General features: G+C 39.6%; 2 protein-coding genes across 6 annotated transcripts in view; both read right to left on the reverse strand.

Annotated features, from left to right (window-relative positions):
• Positions 1-682: 682 nt before the first annotated feature.
• Positions 683-2,921, reverse strand: LYRM2 (LYR motif containing 2). Of its 2 annotated transcripts, XR_012834467.1 has the most exons (4): positions 2,666-2,827; positions 2,007-2,147; positions 1,815-1,917; positions 683-1,085 (listed from the first exon to the last, which is right to left on the reverse strand). XR_012834467.1 is itself a non-coding variant. In XM_075747701.1 (3 exons), the coding sequence occupies exons 1-3, from the start codon at positions 2,708-2,710 to the stop codon at positions 1,005-1,007; spliced, it is 267 nt and encodes an 88-aa protein (XP_075603816.1). In that variant the 5' UTR covers positions 2,711-2,921; the 3' UTR covers positions 683-1,004. The 2 variants fall into 2 exon arrangements, 1 of the variants encoding a protein (XP_075603816.1); XM_075747701.1 differs by lacking the exon at positions 1,815-1,917 and having other exon boundaries at positions 2,666-2,921.
• Positions 2,922-4,045: 1,124 nt separating this feature from the next.
• The window catches only part of MDN1 (midasin AAA ATPase 1), a 101,362-nt gene continuing 85,429 nt past the window's right edge, over positions 4,046-19,978 (reverse strand). For all 4 annotated transcript variants that reach the window (XM_075747685.1, XM_075747684.1, XM_075747683.1 and 1 more), the window contains 17 exons: positions 19,753-19,919; positions 19,382-19,525; positions 18,549-18,684; positions 17,615-17,931; positions 17,200-17,361; positions 16,736-16,837; positions 16,361-16,562; positions 15,532-15,705; positions 13,920-14,077; positions 12,043-12,132; positions 11,025-11,140; positions 10,198-10,372; positions 9,513-9,586; positions 9,294-9,408; positions 8,255-8,318; positions 6,370-6,512; positions 4,046-5,011 (listed from right to left, as the gene is read on the reverse strand). In XM_075747685.1, the coding sequence (XP_075603800.1) occupies positions 4,823-5,011; positions 6,370-6,512; positions 8,255-8,318; positions 9,294-9,408; positions 9,513-9,586; positions 10,198-10,372; positions 11,025-11,140; positions 12,043-12,132; positions 13,920-14,077; positions 15,532-15,705; positions 16,361-16,562; positions 16,736-16,837; positions 17,200-17,361; positions 17,615-17,931; positions 18,549-18,684; positions 19,382-19,525; positions 19,753-19,919 (2,528 nt within the window). In that variant the 3' untranslated portion in view covers positions 4,046-4,822. The remainder of the gene's footprint in view (positions 5,012-6,369; positions 6,513-8,254; positions 8,319-9,293; positions 9,409-9,512; positions 9,587-10,197; positions 10,373-11,024; positions 11,141-12,042; positions 12,133-13,919; positions 14,078-15,531; positions 15,706-16,360; positions 16,563-16,735; positions 16,838-17,199; positions 17,362-17,614; positions 17,932-18,548; positions 18,685-19,381; positions 19,526-19,752; positions 19,920-19,978) is intronic.

Here is a 19,978-nt window from a genome sequence, read left to right on the forward strand (position 1 = left end):
CTCCCCAGTGGGGTCTCTAGTCCCTCCTGCAGCCTGGAGGGGGAACATCGCCCTGTCCCATCCCTTGCCCCAGTGGTGGCACCCACCGGAGCTGCTGTGAGGCCATCCGGCTGGCTCACTCTTCTACGCAGCTCCTGCATAGTCCCGTGTGTGTCTGCTGTTGTCTCGCTAGTTATGTTGAGAAAATCGCAGACTCACATCAGCATTTTTAAATTATACAAGGGTAAAAAAAAACAAAAAAAAACCCACCCCAAAAAGATACTGCAATATACAGGAAGGTAAGAACAATTGGAAGCTAACAATTAAAAGTCTGGTAATACGACATCTGGAAAAACAGACCAAAACATTCACAGTTAGTATTTTCTATTTATAATTCTACTTTATATTGACTTCTAAATACTAACTTGAAGGTGCTTCCTGTTAAATTGGTAATAACCATTTCCATTTCTAAAATCTCTCATTCTCCTTTTCAGTTTTATTCAGGGACAACTGAAAGTTGGCATCTAAATAATACAAAACATTTTCTTAATGTTTTATCATGTTTGTTTGTTTTGCACCCATTTCTTTATCCCAACTACTTTAACCCCAAATGTTGGCAAAAATCCTCAGCACAGTAGAGAAAGAGCTGTTACCACTATGAACGTTACCTCTTAAGAGTTGCCACAACAGAAAACAGACAAAAGAATCTGCCTTATATTTATTTTCCATTTCCCTGGCATAACCCTGCTGTTGTAATGTTTGGTGCTTTCTGCTTTTCCCGCAGCACATGCTACATCATCCATTCAGTTGTTTAAAAAGTCCTTTGTGTCCGAGTGATTTCTGCCCGGGAGGGTGACCAAACCAAGAAGAGGACAGGGAAAAACCAATCACAAACCCCACTGTGGTAGATCCTACCCTCAAACATTACCAGGTTGTCAGCGAAGGCCGCTATTGCAACCACATTCTGGAAAAAATGCTGGTTTAGTTCACAGCAGATCGAAGTCCATCTGTCAACACAATTAAGATCAAGATTTTGCCAGCTTAAGTGTTCTTTGAAGCTCCTGAAGTTGCATGTTGCCTTGAGTAATCATCATCCTGATTGCATCCTGTAAAACAAAATGGAATCTACTGAACTGCATGTCTGCACGCAGCACAGGTTTTACACAAGGACACAGGTTTTAACACATTAAAATATGTACAATTCTCACCAGCACCATTGTGATCTATTTCTTTGTGTGAAGTAATGCGATAGTCACTGAGATGGTGAGCAAATGAATTAATTTTCTCCAATTCCTTAATGATGTGTTTGGGGGCTAGTTATACCTTTGCTTTAAAACTCAGTTTTGAACATGATTCAAATTCCTAATAGTTTCCTTTATGCCTCTGTGTCTACTGCCTTTGCAAGCAGGTAGTGACAACTGCACGTGGGCACTACTAAGAGGTGATTTACAGAACAAGTTCCTCTCAACCTTATTTTTATCTAAATACCGTAATGTTTTGTCTGCGTAATTCAGCCACTGATTGCTTGAGCACCGGCTAGAAAAAGGAACAAACTGGAAAACAGAGGACAGGAGACAGAAGCGTAAAGGTTTCTGCGTTTCATAGGTGCTTCAGATCCACAACTATCGAATCTGATTTTGGATAAGTATCATTGAATATAGTTGAAATTAAAGATGAGAAGTTACAATAAAGCCTGAGCATTAATAAGTTTATGTTAGTTATCTAATACTATTCAATACAATTTTTCTGATTCACGGTTTAAGTAAGCAGGATTTCTCTGAGCTTTAGCTTTTTAAGTCCAGATTATTATCTGGAAATCAGAGAAACATTACTACTGCCAACAGAGGGGACACCAGAGATGCTGAACTGTATCTTCACACAAACGCTCCTCAAGAGCAGTTACTGACAGTGGACTCCCTGCCAGTCCAGAAGCGACACCTACAAAACAAACCCAGGTGGTGAAGCAGAGGCCAGCGCACTGACCATTCCCGAGGGCAGGCTCAGGGTGGCGGGTTCCCCGTCCTCACCTCTTCCGTAGCATCTTTATTTCTCTTGAATTCCTCCCTGGCCCAGTCTTTTAAATAGCGACGATCTGCTTCAGCAGGGACGTCGCGAACAGCCCGCAGGATCTTCCTGTATAACTGAAGAACCTGCTGTCGCCTCAGGAACTGGGAAGGAGAGAGGAAAGTCAATCCGCCGTCCCGGGATGGACTGACTGAGCTGCACGCTCAGCAGCTTTCCTTGTTTGAGGGACATTGAAAAGAACACCCGGTTCCCCATCGCCTCATCTGAAAGCTGGGATATTGCCTTGGATCCCAGTCCAAGACGCTGAAATTTCATCTAAAGGGACATACCAAGCGTGGAACGCGTCACGCCGCCTAAGTCCAGCCGTACCCACAAACCGGAGCATTACAAGGCCACCCCCGAGAACCGGCCGCCCGCCACCGCCCACAACGCAGCTTCCGCCCACCGGCCACTGCCCTCCGCCGCGCCGCTGCCATTTGCCACCAAGGGCGGGGGGGCCCCGCGAGGGGCTCCTGTCAGGGCTGCGCCCGCCGCCCCGGCTCAGCTGGGGGGCGGCGGAGGCAGCCAGGAGGAGGGCACGGCCCCCGCAGTCCGTCGCCCCGAGGCCGGCACGGCCAGCCCCGCCACCGGGCGAGAGGAGGCCAGAGCCGCCCGCTCGTACCTGCTTCAGGGTGAGCGCGGTCGGCGGGAGGCGGCTGGCGGCCATGACGCCCCACTCCGCCCCTGCGCGGCCGCCAAGTCCTCCCCCCCGCGCGGGCGGGGCCCAGCGGCGGCCATTTCCTGGCTGCAGCCCCGGGGGAGGCCGAGGCGAAGGGCCCCCTCTTGCCGGCTGCCCGTGCCGGTCGGGGGCGAGACGCTCTCTCGGCTCCCGGCTGCGAGCACACGGCGCACTCCAGCGTGCCCGTGGGCCAGAGCCAGGCCCCAGCGGCAGACCCCAGCCCTCCCTCTAGAAGTCACCGCAGCAGTTACACCACACAAACCTACCTTTTGCGTCTTTTGAAATACTTGCAGCTCTGTCCGGACAGTTAGATGCTAATAGCGCAAGGCACTGACCGTTTGACAATGAATGTCAAACCCAAGTACAGCCACAGAGCTGGCCTGTAGAGAAAAAACAGTTACCCCAATGCCTTGCCTTTCCCTGTTACTTACTCAGTGCTTCCTTGTACCAAATTTAGTGCAAAGCCTTTGTAAAAACCGTGTGTGGTTGAAAGTTTGTGCCATAAGCACTGCCGATAAAATTGTGTCTCAGATTACAACATCACTGCAACAAACCATAATTTATGCTGGAAGTGTAGAAAATTTTAAAATATTTTCTCCAAGTTTCCTACTACAAATATTCAGTACCAGCCTGAAATGGAAGTACATTCCAGAGAATTACCTAACGAACTAAATCCACCTTCTTCCACAGTTAAATTTGCCAAAGCATGTAAGTATTTGTATATATGTATGAGATATCTAAAGAACGCTGGAAGCATATTATACAGTACCTGACATTTAGATTCTGAGGGGATAGAGTTTCCCTGTTAATTTTGCAGTTTCTGAAATTTGCTTATCATGAATTAGCTGTGGCAAAGCTACATGGATACGAGAAACAACCTTGCCGGGCCATTTCACACCTCTGGGTCCTGCCACTGCTGCATCTCCGAACAGCTACAGCAATACTTCAGGTAAGGATTTTCTATCTAGCAGATAAAGAGAACAATCACCTCTTTGGGAATGCACCCATGTTTCAGCCATTTTCTGGTCAACCCCTGCACCACGCTTAGAATGAGACACCTTCAGTTTTTGTATACAAAATCTTCAGAGAGAGTTTAGATGAGGGGCTCTTAAACAAAGTTTCCTTCAGACTGGGCCCCTCATCAAAACTCTATGCTGGCACATCCTCATAAAAAGACGATAGGTGTTGAAGTTACATAGACCACAATATATTTTCAGATGAAAATGCCTCTTTGTGCACTGCTAGAGAAGGCACAGCATTTCCATGTGGCAAATTTGGTTAATTTATTCAAGCTTTGATCAAGTGAAAGAACAGACATCATAATTACAAACAGCGGTACCTCTTTTTATTAGTACAGACCATACAAGATGCATAGCTTTTGCAATGAAAAATCGTGTCCATGCTCTAAAACATTGGATTAATGGAAGGTCCATGTCTGCCTTGGACAGAGGGGCAAACTTCACAGTGTAAACTGATAATATCAGGATGCTTGTATGGCATTATTCATAAAACTCCCAGTTGATACCATCAGCAAAAATCAGCAATTATTAAACAGAATGTGTTAAGCTGCAGAACAGTTTCAAGTATTCAAGTACTTTTTTTTTTGGTTGTTTAAAATCATCTGCTTCCCCTGCTCCCCCCAACTCCTTCCCAAAGAGGCACCAGCCACATGGGTGAAGCTAAAGAATCCTTTTTTGCAAGACACCTGAAGTTCTTCTAATGCAGAAATGCCTTCCCAGAAGCAAGACTGATTTTTCTTATTGCAATAGACAGTTGCAGGAATAATTTTACCTCTGTGAACATTACAAATACTTTTTTTGTGTGTGGAAAGTAATAAGTTATTACAAGAGAAGTTGAAGAAAGTTCTACGTTATTGGTGGGAATAGGCAATGAAAGAAGATGACCGTTGCATAATTGTCCTCTGACAAACATGGGAGAATGTGCCTAAACCATTTTGTTCTTACACAGTCTGACTGCCAGAGGGCAGCTCCTGCACATTAATCCTAGTTAGCAAGGGGCCTCATGAGCTCGCTGATGAAATGCCGGTTCATACATTTCAGCGGTTTAGCAGCAATCAGGTACTGACTTTGTCTACAAAGTCTACACAGTGTCTGAGGCAGTCACCAGTTCAAACCACTGTCTGAGAGCGTCACTGAGAGTTTCTGGAAGCGCGTTCACATCTCTAAGGATCATGTAGAATGGGAATGGGAATTCTTCCATGTAAGATCTGATTTCAGGCAATTCTCCAGGTCCTTTGAATATAGGTACTTTAATGTCCAAAATGGAATCCTGTAAAAAAGAACCGGTGTTACTACTAAACTACATGCATCTTTTACAAGGCCTTTGGTATCATTTTATCCCATTTTTCAAATACTTGTAATTCCTCCTCTGTTAAATTAAAAGTTAATAAAAGAATTTTAAGACTAAGAACTGAAAGTGTTCGATGGTAAATCAAATCAAAAGCTGAATGCAAAGCAGTTAAATACTTTTGCCCTTTTAGATAAAAGTGCTCCAATCAATGAATTATAGGCTAGAAGAGACTGAGCTTAAGCTTCTGCAATAGCAACCTCCATAAATAAATCCTGTCTTTCCTTAGTATTTTATTATTTGAGTTTACTGTTACCACTTAAGTTTTATACATTTGATGCCTTCTGGACACTGTCGCCTGTAAGCTCTTTAGGGCTCAGTTCAACTTGCATTTGTGCAGTGATCTACTACAACAAGACTCTTTAGCAAATTATTTTATAGTATTTCACCAAATACTGCAAAGACAAAAATCAGATTAAACTCCAGCTGTGCTTCTTGTAAAGTAACTTCTTAGCTGCTCAGTGTAGCAGCTCAGAAAATTAATAAAGCTTATGAAAAACACATTTCACTACTCAGAGTTTTCGTTTGACACTATAGCCAGGATTCATCAGAACATTATAATAGTTTGTCAGCAAGAGAACTGTTAATTTTTCAACAATAAATATAGCAGATAAGTTTTGTATGGAAAAATACAGATATAGAAAGAAAACATGAACTACAAAATTAGAATCTTCACCACATAATTCAAAGGTTTGCTCACTTACTGAACACTACAGAGTTTCCCTGAAAAGCTCCCACATATTTCAGCTTCCCAACCAAGGAAATCTAACAGTTTTCTTGCCCAGCTACCACATGCGGTACCCAGCTTTCCCAATTCAGGCACTAAATAACTCTGATATACTCCTTTCTGCCTAATGTTTCATCTCATATTGGCTCCAGCTGCCCCATCAAATAGAGACTGCTGTCAGAAATCATCAATCTGCATCAAAATTGAGATGGAACAAAGCATCTCCCAAACTCTGAATTTGTCAACCTGCCAGCTGCTTCTCTAGTGGCCAAAATCTACAACCTGAAGACAGGAGCTCTTTCTTAGCCTTTCTGTGGCATGGAAGCCACCTTTTTTTTTTTTTTTTTTTTTTAAATACAAAAGAGGATAAGAATCATAGTAAGGAGAAATCATAGAAGATCTGACAGATGCTGTGAAAAACAAATTGGGCTAAATATCTTCGACCTCTGCAAAAGATAAGATAGCTGTATAGCTCTACAAAAGACAAGAAAAAGATTTGTATCAGTTTCTCATTCGCTGCAGCTGAATACTTCTCCCTTGTTCACTTACTTACCCGGGAGTTAGGATTGTCCAACACTACGAAAATAACAAAGATATTGGCATTCTGAGCTGCTTGAACTGCTGCTGTCACTCGTTCCTTGCCTTCCAAGAAAAGGCCTCTTCCATCAGATACAATCAAAAGCAGCTGCGCTGTTTCTGAGCACAAAGAACATTTAAAATTCCAGTAAGTTATAGTAATTAATTTAAAAGGCTAAAAAGACTATTTTATTGTTAGCCCTGTGAGTATAATGGAAAAACGACTGTTCCTAAGGAAAGTAAGTCTTTATCAAACAGAATTCTGTGACTTAACATGAAGCTACAGTTATGAGTGGGTCAAGAAAGAAAGTTCTTCCCACTGTGTGAAACCATTGAGAACAATTGGGGAAGAAAACCCCAGTCCATCAGTACTGTAATCAAGGATGAAAGGAATGGAAAATACCTAAACAAGTTAGTCATGGCTTTGTCCTTCATGCCTGGTAAGTGCCTAGGAGTTAAACACTGGCTGAATTGTAAGAGTCCAGCCACTAGATCACTACCTCAGTAAAGCAGCAGCTGCTGCAATGAAAGAGAGAAAGCCCAAATCTGTTCCTCCAGAAGCAGGTACCTATGGGTGCATCTGTATTTGCATTTCACCTTGGAGTAAGACTATGCTTTTGAAACATGTTTCCCTGTTGTCTCCACTTTAATGGGCTTGGCCTCCATCAGAGAGCAATCCTGGACTGCACAAAATGGATTATTTTTGGAGGAAACTAAACTAGAAGATAGATAGGCTCCAGAGGCACAGTCAAGGAAGTCCAACCACTACAGGGCATTCAGCTAGTCTGAAGTAAACCTCCTGAAGCACACACAGCACAGATGCAGGGTTTCTGGAAACTCGTTGCTTGACCCATGTTGCCCCCAGAGTCAGAGATACATCGTTCCAAAGGGACTCTAAGTCTTGTATCTATCATCTTTTACTTACAAGGGAAGTAACAGTTCTTACAGTTGGGAATGCAAGCCTCTCTCTCCTGTCCCTCCCACAGCATAATGACTAGGGAGGGATGCAGAATGCTTCCTCCTTTTCTGCAGACAGGCCCTGAATGTCACAGGGCTTGGTCTTTTTACCAAAAAAAAAAAAAAAAAAAAAAAAAAAAGGGTGATGTATCCTACTGCCTTTTCTCTTGCTTGCTCCCTGATTTCAGGGAGCTGATTGCTGCTCCCCAATTGCTGCTGCATCCCAGGCTAGTTCAACAGGCTCCCCCTCAGAATATTCCAACAGCCTGGCCACTCTGTGGCAAAGCAGTTTTGGATTATAAATCCCAGATTGTCCATTTCTTCGAATACTTTAACAAGAACTTTTTAAAAATGTGGGTGCCACCATGACAAGCTTTTAACTAGCAAAAAGCAGCCTTTTAGGCTAACTGTGGGTCAGGTGTAAAATAACAAGCCTTCCAGGTCTTCTGCGAAATTCCAGAAGCTCATGGCCTAAATTTGCACCACGGTGAGAGGCAAGTAGGAGGCAAACACTTACGCTCCTCAGAACAGTGCACTTGTGGATACCTACAGAAATCAAGCTCTCAAGCAAGAGCAGAAGTGCCGTGGGAGTCAAGGTCACTAGGAGGCTGGACGATGCTCTAAAGCAGGTAGTGTCTAGGACTTAAACACAATCTGGAAACATGACCTAGCTAAGGCGGGCAGGTAAGGTTTAAAAGCCTTAAACAAAATTTCAATGAATTATTGACAAATATGAGATAGGTGTCTTGGGTTTTGAGCTAAATTTCAACCAAACATTCCTTTTGACAGAGTAAAAACCAAAGCCCTGATGTCTCGGTGCTAGGAGTCTCTGGCAGGATGTTGCTTCAGGACTGTAGCAAGCATTCTGATGCCATGGCAACAAGCATAGTAACAAAAAACCTCACCTGGATTAATATTTTGAGACAGCTGCTGTGCTGCGGCAAACATATTTGCTGATGATTCTAGAAACTGCAGAGAAAGCAAATAAAAAGATTAAGTTATCATAAAATAATAAACTTAACAATGCTAACATTTTTGAAGATCACATTTCTGTATTTTAAATGCCAAGATAGTTTAGTCTGACTTCTTACACAGACATAGGCCTTGGCATTTTCCTATATTAACTCCTGCTTCAAATTTAGTAAGTAATTTTGAACTAGAGAATCTTTAGAAAAGCCTTCAATCTGGATTTAATTTTTTTTTTTTAAACAAAGCCATCAAAACCTCAGTAAATTGTTCAGGTGATTAATGGCATAATTAAAAATATGTTATATGTAATTTCACGTATATTAAAAATATACATCCTATTTCTAGGTTGAACTTCTTTGGCTTTAACTTGCAAGAAAAGTATCTAGTTACATATTACCCATTAAAATTAAGGACACTGACTGTCAAGTCCTCCCAATTTTGACATTTGTAAGATTACCATCGAGCTATTTGGGCATCCCCTTTTCTATGCACTATTAATGGAAGATCTTATCCAAGTCTGGAAAGGTAAGAGTGCGAAAACCTTCCTAAAAGAAGAAAACTTTGTAGCTGTCCATTACTACAGAAAGTTATTTCTTCAGCAGTCAAGTCTGACAAACACACAAAGCTCTTCCTCCTCCTACTACAGCAGGACCCACGGCACGAAAACCTCCTAAACTCCCACAAATTTTGATGGGATTGGGCATGGGGGTACCCAAGAGCTTGTACCCAAAATACTATTTAAGACCCAATACAAACAGAAAAAGATGAATGCTTAAAAGTTGTATGCATCAGAACTAAAAGTGAGAAAACATTATTACAAAATTGTGACCATTCTCTCTCTTATCTAACCAGCTCGCACACTCTCAAATACAACCAACCAGTAAACATTACAAAGTGATCATGTAATGCGAAGCTGCTGATAGCTTGTCTGCAAAAGATTTGCAGGCCTGTTGCCCTAGAGGCATTCTTGTGTACCTGGGCTATTTTTGTTTTCTTCTGCTGAAATTTGCAAAGACGCAATATCCGTGTCCCTGACTGGTCACTGAACTGTTCGTGGAATGGGTGCAGCAGCTGAACAGTCTCTCCAAAGCTTTAGAAAAAAAAAAAAAAAGGAAAAAAATCACAGTGTGAAACCAGTACTTACGTTCTGCTCTTGAAGGCTTGAAGAAAAGTCGAGATTTCAAATAAACTCACCTACACACAGCAATTTGTCCCACTTCTAGAAGAGTCAGTGCATTTCCAATAACTGCCAGGGATTCATATGCAAGCTATTAAAGAAAAAAGTTACATCAAAAATAGGATATTCCAAGTTTTTCTCACAGTTCAGTATTAAATATGAAGAATGTTACCAAAATTATTTTTCATCATCTAGTAAATGAAAAGACTTCCTATCTTTTTTCCTGTTGTAGTTACGCAAGATAGTCTTTGCAATAAAGATACACTAGTTCTACTTGAGGGCTTCAGCTGATTGATTTAGAGATACCACTTTAGGCAGGCTAATGAATAACACTGAAATACCCATTTAGAAGGAAACACACGTTTTTAATAAATAAAACCCCTACAAGTGTGCTGTGATGAACTAATATTTAATCCTCCAATGAACTGCATTAGCAAGTTTCAGCCTTTTGTAGGCTACAAAAAAAAAAAAAATTTCCAGTGGATATGTACACCTCTAACAAATTTAACATCTCCCCCTTTCAGTTAACTTTCACTGATCTTTTAGTAACAAAGAGTTCAAGCGCATGGACCAGAAAAACAGCTGCTCTAGAATCACCAGTCAGGCTTTCCAACAGCCACCAGTTCTGTGTGAAACAAGTCAGGAGCTGACATATTCATCAATGAGTAATTTCTTCATACTTCTTCCAACGTTTTATTTTACCTGTTTAGAGTGATTGTCTGTCATACTAGAGGAATCATCAATAGCCAAGCAAATCTGGTACTGTCGTTTACTGGGCTTGGTCCTTCGCAACCAGATCTTGTCTTTTCGGAACTGACTGGCAATATATGGAATCACTTTGCGCATGTTCAGTCTCTTCCCCGTTCTGTAGTCTCCTCTGAAAGTTCAGATAAAAAAGACATAGTGACAGGGATTATCAGCAAATACCTCATCATGGAAGTCCTGGCCTATGCAGCATACACGTCAAAATAACAAAGTTTTGTAAAATATAATAAAACCAAAATTAGTAGTTCTAATATCCATATTTAGGTATAGATTAAAAAAAAAAATCATCTCACATTCTTAATGCAGGATAGATATTCAGTGTTTTTAAAAGAAATTCTTAAATCTAGGTGCCTAAAATGGAAGGCAGACCTTGAATTTAAGACTCCTCCAGTTTGAAACAAGTCTAGCACTCTTAAAAATAATAAAAAACCACTTAATGTTAAAAACAACATAATATTTTGACATTTAACATAGTCTTTTACTCAACATCACTTCACACGTTTAAGTTGGTTTGATCACCTGTTGCACAGAAGGAAAAAAAACCCTAAGAGGCAATATCCTCAGGATGGGTACCTGCTACTATATTACGTTTGCATTTCATAAAATAACCTAGTATTCCCATACAACAGTAAAATGAATGCATTTGCAAACAGGAATAACTGCTATAAAAGCAAAAACAATGTAGGTGTGCAGTTGTACAGAGGTTAATGCCCTCAAACCCAGGAGTTTAAAGAAACTAGAAGCCTCAGAAAGATCCAACTTACTTCAATTTGGCTGCCTGAGTGGGTTCCAGTATGAGTCGCAACTGTTCACAAAGCTGCTGTGATAGAGGAGCTGTCAGTACTAAATATCTCTGCCACAACTGTGCTGCTTCTTTCTCCTAAAACATCATACATCACAGAAAGAAATAAAAGTGAGTTATGAAAAAACAAAAAGTTGGGAAGCACTGCCTGAAAAAAAGAAAACAAACATCTGTGTACTGAGGAGGAGGTGGTAGGTAACAATCAGTTGAAATTGTGAGGGTGTTTTGTGAACACTCTATAAATTGACAATTTGCATTCAACTTAGGATGGTCCTCGCCACTACAGAGCTGCAATGTGCAATGATCATTCCTCTAGGAGTACACAGAGCAGCTTTAGCATTGCTGTTGATACAGGAAAATCTTGTAATGGCCACCGTCTGATAGTTGGTATAACAGCAAGACAAGCTGTAAAGTCTACTAGATTCTCTATCAGCCATCAAAAATGAAAATTAATTAAAATTTGGCAGAATTTTACACCAGCAATTTAATTCAGGAATTACATCCAAATACTGTTTACAATTCATGACTAGGATAGTTGGAGCAAGTATCATATTCTGGTTCTGCTCTTGGTTAGTTCAAACTCCACCACTGCAACTGAAGGAGATGGCTTCTGCTGATCATATTTTGTCAAAGTGGTATCCAGCACTTCAGTGCAGGTGACAACTCAAAACAGAAGGACCTTGGCATGACTGAGAAAAATGTTTTAACTATACAAGTTTTAGAAGTCATTATCAGAGTAACTTTCTGCAAATAGCATACAACATGTTCAAAGCAAGATCCGAAACATCATCCTGCTTTAAGAATAATGTTTTTTTTTCCAGAATAAATTAAACATTATAAAAAAAGCATCTAAATCATGTGATTTTGAATATTTAGATTCCAGCCTGCTTGGCTTCCTCAATGCTTCAGCAGTAAAACAAGATGAAATAACGCAGTGAAGGATTCTTATGACAGTTTTATACTAAAATGAGGTCACAAACCTCATCTGGAGTTCCAGACTGCTGTGTCTGCCAAGCTTCCAGTTGCCTTTCAAGTTCCCTTCTTAGCTCTTCAGGATCTCTAACGACATGCTAGAAGTGTAGTTGAGATTTATGAGACAGAAAAATGAGTTCACATATCTGGCAATCCCAAACTATAACAAACTATAAAAAAGTAAAAATGCATTGTTCTTATTCTTTTAGAATCAAAAATACCTGAAAACACTCAAATGGAGATTCTAAATCTCCATTTTTTTACTAGCTTCCACGTACAGGAAGAATAACTATCTCCACACAAATACGTGCATCTGTGACACAATTAATATAGAGACAAAGTCAGGAACATCTTTGATACGAACACTGAAAATAATCAAATACAGAACTTGAAGATAATTCAGTGAAATTATCTTGACAAACACCAGATTTAATGACAGTATGATGGAGATCAAACTACTGAATACTACCTATCTAGTATCTTCCAAAATATAATAAGCTTCACTTAATTATAGTTTTTCAAAAGCTTCATTCAAACCACTTAAAGAATCGAATGACATCGTCCTCTTTACCTGCCAGCAAATACTGTTTGATAAGCCATTCCGTTAAAGGACACCCAAGCTTTATTAATTACACTTCAACTTTTATTGTGCTTTCAGTGATAACTTCTGTTCCTGACCTGTAAAACCATAGTTTAGCAAAACAGTATTATATGGTCTGCATAACCTGCGGGTTTGCTGGATTAAGGAAAATAAGTCTAGGAATGTAAACTCAACAGTACCAGCAACTTCTTGTTCGTCAAGAAGCAGCAGCAGTCCCTCTGGCCACCTACTGTGGGTTTAAGGAAGGGAGGACGAATGTACATGGAGTGGGCTTCTTCCCTCTTCCTTTTGCTAAAAGCCGAGAACTTGCACTTTTCCACTAACAACGTTTCTCCCTTCCTCTTTAACTGGTGCTGCAAGAGCTCCCCCTCCTGTTTCAGGTTTTGCATGTCAATTGAAAAAAAAACCAACAACAAAAGCCACCACCACGAAAAAGGTACCTAACTATTCTGACGACAGGAGAACACTCTTGCATTCAGCAGCCTCCAAAGAGCTGCCGTATTTGGTATTAAGATGAAAATATCAGGTATAGCTGGCACACAATCCTTTCTGTGTTGTGCATAGAAACAATAAAGTACCGCTCCCCAGGTACGTGTTCAGGACACAACATTGTGAGCATTGAAGTTCAGTACCAGAAAGCAGACACTGAAAATATTCTTAATCAACTGGTTATCTACCATCAACTGCTTCTTTATGACAGAACATGCTTTTTCACAGCTAACAGTTTGCACTGGGATGCAATGAGTGTTACATGAAGCTCTAGGATTTTCTGGGTTGTGATAGCATTTTCTTAATTGAGACATTCATAAAAGGCTCACAAAGGTTCTATAATGTTTGCAATCAGCTTTTTTGAGGAAGTAATATTTTGTGATGAATTAACTGAGATGAATACTTTGTTCACAACGGTTTTTAAGATCACTGATGCCTAGCTCTCATCACTCTGAAGCCTTCTTTATCTTCAGGCCACACACCCTTTGATGAGCAGTTTCATCAGAGCAAAACTGTTCTCAACAGTTAGAAAAACAAAAGTTCATTTTAAAAAGAGTGAGGATGGGACCTTCTCACACAAGGATGGGGAGGACTTGTCATCTTAAAGTTGTCAATCAGCTGCATATACAACAGTTGGTTGTGTGTTACTTTTCATTCTGCTATTAAAGAACAGCCAGCTACTGAGTTGTCTGAATGAAAGTAATTCTAAACTTTTGCATTCACAGAGTTTCATTAACATAGGCCAAATACTGTTTCTACTACTGTAGTTGTAAGAAGACACACTGGGTATCATACCTGGGGAGTGCCCATCAAAAACTGATGGGCTGTATGTATGGTTGAGTCCTTGCTTCTCTCTGGCTTCTCTTCAGTCACCTTTGGTAGCTTTTCTGTTGTAGAGTCTTTGACATCCTCTGAGTCCAAAGTCTGGATCTCCGGCTCCACTTCACCTGTTCCTACAATCACAAAACTAATTACTAATTTTGTGGATCACACATAATACAAGAACCAAAATTTTACCTCGACTCTTTTACAAAGTGTCTCACATGCTTTGTAGTGCAACCCAGAACTTTTGTTTTGTTTTAAGTGAGAAGTGCACAAAATTTAAGACAATCAGTTCTAGGAATAGGATGAATACAAGACCTTGCAACTCAATGGAAGAGATAAATGTGCACTTCCTTGTGCAAATGTTTTTTTTCTCTCTTAGAACCTTCTTGCCAAATGAACAAAACATTAGAGAACAGATCTTCAACACCTGAAAATTCCATTGGTGAAGTACATTTTTTGAGCTTCATAGCCTCTCTGGCAGAATGACAGGAGGTATAAAGCAATTTGAGACTATCGAGAAAGTCATCGTAAAAAAAAAAAGGCAATCTTTATTCTCTAGCTTTCTAACAAAAAGAGCTTCCTATAAATCAGAAATCAATTTACAAATAAAGGAACGGACTAAGGATTTTCTTCTATTATTGTTTCTAGTACACTACACTGCTTAACAACTAATTTTTTAAGAATTATTCTAAGACATTGTAGGAGATGTTTCAAATATTGTAGTTTTTCAGAACATACTGTTAGAGAATCATGTGGAAAAACAAATAGACTAATTCCATAAAGCTAATCAGTCTAGCAAGAGATTTAAGTGAAGAGATTAAACCTGAAGGGAGTAAGAGGCAACAAGGTGAATTCAGGCTGGTAAAACTCTTCTGTCCCCTCTCCAGCCAGCTTTTGTGGTGTTTGGCAAGAAAACCATTCAAAATTCCAAGCTGCACTGTCATTTACTTAGATTCATTGAAATGAAATACTTCTCTTACAAATGCAGAGAAATGTATTTATATCTAGCTTATTTTGTTTGTGTGGGCTGTGTGGCTGACAAGTCAGACCCATCTTCTCACCTACTAACCATTCGCATCCGATAGCCATTTTCTGTTAGGCAGCTCCGTTTTGTTTTATTCCCACTATAAGGGAGAAATCAGTGAAACAGTGATGCTTTGGTGCTACCTCACCGCATGTTGTTCAGACCAGCTCCTCAACTTGGCGCTTTGTCAGAAGTTACACACAAAAAGAAGTTATGTGATGCTGGTGACACTGGAACACATTGTTATATGCCAATTAAGCGAATTGGCATTGTGTCTCATAGCAGGGAAGTGTTTACTTTCCTCAAAGAAGTGGATAAAGATTGGAGAAACTTTAACTTGAAAGAAAACAGCAACCTCTTCTGTCACTCGACCAATTTAGCAAAGGCGAATGCTGGTTACTAGGCAGGAATAAGAATACTGCTGCAGAAATGTTAGTTAAGAACAGATGTTTTAGTCTTATCAAATGTATACACAGCTATTACATGCAAATATAAATACCTACATACACATTTAAAGATGCACATCAGTGTACGTTTAGAATGTTTAAGTTAACGTACCAGGAATTTTAGTGGCAGTAGACTTCTTTTTTTCTGGCTTCAGCTCCTCTGTGTCTACTGCTCTGAGATCCTCATTGTTCTGCATTTCTGTTTCCATAGCTGCATCTTCAGAATCTCCCTCTTCCTTTTCTTCAAGAGGCATAATAGGTTTCTCTTGCTCCTTGCTAGCTACGTCTGTATAAAGGCAACAATACTTAAGGGGAAAGAGGAAGGAAAAGTAGTGAAGTTGCAAAAAAAGTTGCATTCTGAGGCCACTGTTTTAGTGAACTTTTAGTGAAGTTTCAGTGAACTTCAGAAGAGATCTGAGCTATTGTTTCAAACCTCAGTTTTATCTTTCACTGTGCCATGCCATGTTATGTCAATGAGTTATTGCCCTGAAAACCTGGTGAATCGACTAGTTACTTTAAACAGAAAGCAATTTTTTAAATTCAATTTAGATTAGAGGAATATTTTTAAAGAGACATCAATTTGTTTGATACAGAATAAAGAACTTGTTTGTGTTATCCTAAATATTTTGCATGTGTGGTAGCAGTTTGGGCTTCAAAATGATTGAAATAAGATTTGGAGAGAATAGATTTTAAATATGCTTATTAAACTCAATCCATTTTTATGAATCAATTCAGTTATTTTCAAAAATCTTATTAGTTTGAACCTGATTGTCAAATGAGTAGCACTTATTGCAGTGAAATGGTGCTACATCTTAAACCAAAGCAAGGATTCTTAAACATAACTTTAAAAAAAATGTACTGGGGAAAACTACAGTAAATAGGAGAGCTTCAGGATTTGATTTTGCAATGACAACTCTTTACACCCAGAAATACCACCGTACCATATGTCTGTGCATCATAGCATTCGGAGGTTTGTTTAATATGTTCAAAAGCATCAGCCTCCTCCACGTTTTGTTTAGGCTGAGTTGTATTCTGTTTTGCTTCACTGCTGGATTCTATGGTTCTCAGCCGCTTGTGGATATGTTCGTTGTGATCTCCCATTGAGCGCTCATTATCTGCCTGACCAGGCTTCCTCTTGAAACTCTGAAAAAGAACGTATTAACACCTTGAACTTCAAGTGAGGTGCAACCAAACATTGATTAGAACAAGAGTTCTAACAAGGAGAAACTGGGCCCTACGTATTTGCTGGTTAATATTAAGACATTCAAATTAAAAACAATTTAAAAATTAATAAAAATTGAAAAGAAGAGCTGAACCTGGGTATTTTTTCTGCTTTGCTTCTGAGAAGCCATCCGGGCCATGAGTGTGGATTCATGGCCTTCTGATTGATTTGCACTTGAAGCTCCACTTCCATATTCCTGCAAGAGCAAAAAAATTGCAACGGTAAATAAAAAGGGATTTAGCGACTGTTGCAGACAAATTTGAGAAGTTAAACTGCAATGCTGTGATGCCTTCTATTGTGAATGATGAACAGCTCAAAACTGCAAGTATTGTTCTTGTGGAGGACAAGACAGTTCTGCAGCTCAACAATTAGCTTAAGCTCACCATGCAGTTTTCACCACTATGAAGGTTATCTACGTGGTCTTCAATTTTTTTCACTGAATTTTTAATTGATGATCCAACAATTGCATCTTAGAAACAATTCTTAAAAATATGACAAAAATATGAAAACATATACACAAGTTCAGCATTTTTACAAGGACACTTCCATGTAATTTACCTCTTTAGACTGGTCTCTTTCTGAAGCCTCTCCAGCCAGCTCAACAGCACTGTCACTCTGCAGGTTTTCTTGCCCAGTCTGCCCTTGTGTTTCATGCTCCATTCTTTCCTCAGGCTCAGGGATCTGTTCATCCATCTCTGAATTATCTTTACCCTCTTCTTCCTGAAATAACATCAGTTTATTTTAACATTCTAAAAAACATCAGGAAACAGAAGGCCAAAGAGGTAACAGGAATACAGATCACAGAAATACACCAGTTTATTAGTAAGCACATCTCTTATTTTGATGAAGATTCTCCCTAACATTACACCTACTCAATGTCAAATTTGTTTCAGAGCATCACAGAACACACCCATTTGTGTCTTGTATAAGGTAATTAAAAAAAAAAATCAGGCTTTTATTTATTACTCTATACCTGAGGTTGAAGGCCTTGGTCAGCAGCAGGGATTCCTTTATCTTCAGCAGATTCGTTTTTTTCCTCATCAGGTAGTTGTGACTCTTCCTCCTCTTCTGCTGCATCCTCAGTGTTCTCTGCATTTTCTTCTTGATCATCAGTATCTTTGCTCCCTTCATCTTCCTTCTCCTCTTTCTCTTCAGAAATGCCTTCTTCAGCTGATTCTGCATCTTGATCATCTCTTTCTGTCTCACCAGTATCCTCTTCATTCTGTTCTGTCTTCTCTGCCTCACCTAAATCAACAGGTTTCTCATCTACTTCAAAAGCATTTTCTTCTTCTGGATTGAAAAAAAAAATAATCAGAAAGGTACACAAAACTTTCAGTGAAGTACAGAGACAGTGAGTATTACAGATATTTGGAATAAAACTTCCCAGCCTATCAAAAAAATCTTAAAGAAAATATTGAGAATGCTATACACAGAATCTATGATTTTCTATAGCAGATAATTTCTTTAAGTCACAAGTGGTTTGTAACGAACAATACAGAAAAATTAACTTCCTTTAACCTAATATTCTCAAGGGTCAGTTCACTTTGAATACAAATGCTTGGAAGTATCATAGAAAAAACCTGAACCCACAAAAGCAACTGGACAATGAAATAAGGAGCTTCTAACATAAATTAGGGTATATCACTTGGGTAACATAAGAAAGCCTGCTCCACAGTGTGCATGAAAGGGAGGTAAAGGAAAATGCTGTAATATTGAGTTCTTATCTGGCCTGCATTTGGTATCTTGATATTCTGATATACAGAAGTGAATTTGTAGCTGCTTGTTACACAGAATCCTACCACCATATCTTTTCTTTCTGTAGAGAAAAAGAGCTCATTATCAGACTGTTCCTCCCTATTTCCATTTTGCTTTCATCTACGAATCTGTAGAGAGATTTTCAGCTGTACCTTCATCCTCTTCCCCCTCATCACTCTTTTCATCATTCTCCAGGTTCAAATTATCAGGAAGGTCCAAAGGTTCAACTTCAGGCTGCTTTTCTTGCTGGCCATGATAAGGATCTACTTCATTCTCATCATACTCACGCTGACAGCAAAAGAACGGGGGCAGGGATGGGAAGAGGTATGCAATAAGTGGGAGGAAAGGCAAAGATGAGAAATAAGATACTATTGAATTCTCTCAGACATAGACATAGCGGATACAATAGTACATTCTGATCAGTTAAAAACCAAGTTTCCAGTGGTACACATCCTCATGTATAAATAGCAGAAAGATTAATTTCGGCAAATGCATTTACATAAATTGTTACTTCCTTAAACCAGCATATTTTGTGTTCAGAATTCAATTTTCCTAGCTGAAAGATTCTGAACAGAATCTGCACTCCTGCAGGTGGTAAATGCACTCCTGCATACTAGGCAGAAACTTCAAGCATACTGTATACAGATTTTTGGGATGAGTCCCACTGACTTAAGATGTTTCTGTTGCTAAACACAACAGAACAAGAACTATTAAGCTTTGTCCATCAAAACATCAATTCAGTGTAAAGCCTATTTCGGCAGCCATTACAAGTTCAGGTTAGCGCAAACAAAAATTCTTTCTGGGTGATGGAACAGAATATATATATAATGGATACAATACAGTTTATTTTTAGCTCTGAAATGAACTTTTTTCAGTGCACTTCACTATTAAATAAAGAGCATTTCAAATTCTCAGAAACACATGATGTGAGCAACAGAATATGGTTTAACAGCAAGATACTCTATGTAGTCCAAATAATTTTTACCTCATCAATTTGTTCATGGATTTTCTCTTTGTTTCCACTGTCATCATCTTGTTGCTCTTTTTCCTCATCCTTAGGAAGCTGTTTTTTATTATCCTTGTTTCCTGTGCTTGAATTGTCATCTTTTGCAACAAGTTCTGAATCCTCCTGTTAACCAAATTCAAAAGAAACTCAGTTATGCTGCCTGCTTTTCAAAGTCTGAGTGACAAGACATCATCTCCTACAGAAACAACAACACTAAATAACTTGCGATAGACTCAAATTATCCCTTTCCAAGACCAAGAGCTATACAAGGGAGTTCACAGTCCGGGTCACATCAAGTTACCAGAGTTTAACTCCTTTGATATTCTTCTTCTCGCCCCTTTTTTCTTTACCTCATCCATTCCTGGTCCAGTTTCTTCTGTTTTACTACTGGCGTCATCGTCATCATCATCTTCATCCCCCCAGAGCCTCTCATCCAGTTTATCATCAGCTTCAGCATTATCAAGATTTCCCATCTGCTTATCAAGCTCCTCCTCTTCATCTGAGTTTTCATCATTTTCTGTGTACAGTTTAGAACATGTTTCAGTACAGAAAAGATAAAGCTAACTTTTTTGTTAA

The sequence above is a fragment of the Balearica regulorum genome, chromosome 3 (assembly GCF_011004875.1).
Source record: "Balearica regulorum gibbericeps isolate bBalReg1 chromosome 3, bBalReg1.pri, whole genome shotgun sequence".
In the NCBI taxonomy this organism is placed as follows: Eukaryota; Metazoa; Chordata; class Aves; order Gruiformes; family Gruidae; genus Balearica; species Balearica regulorum.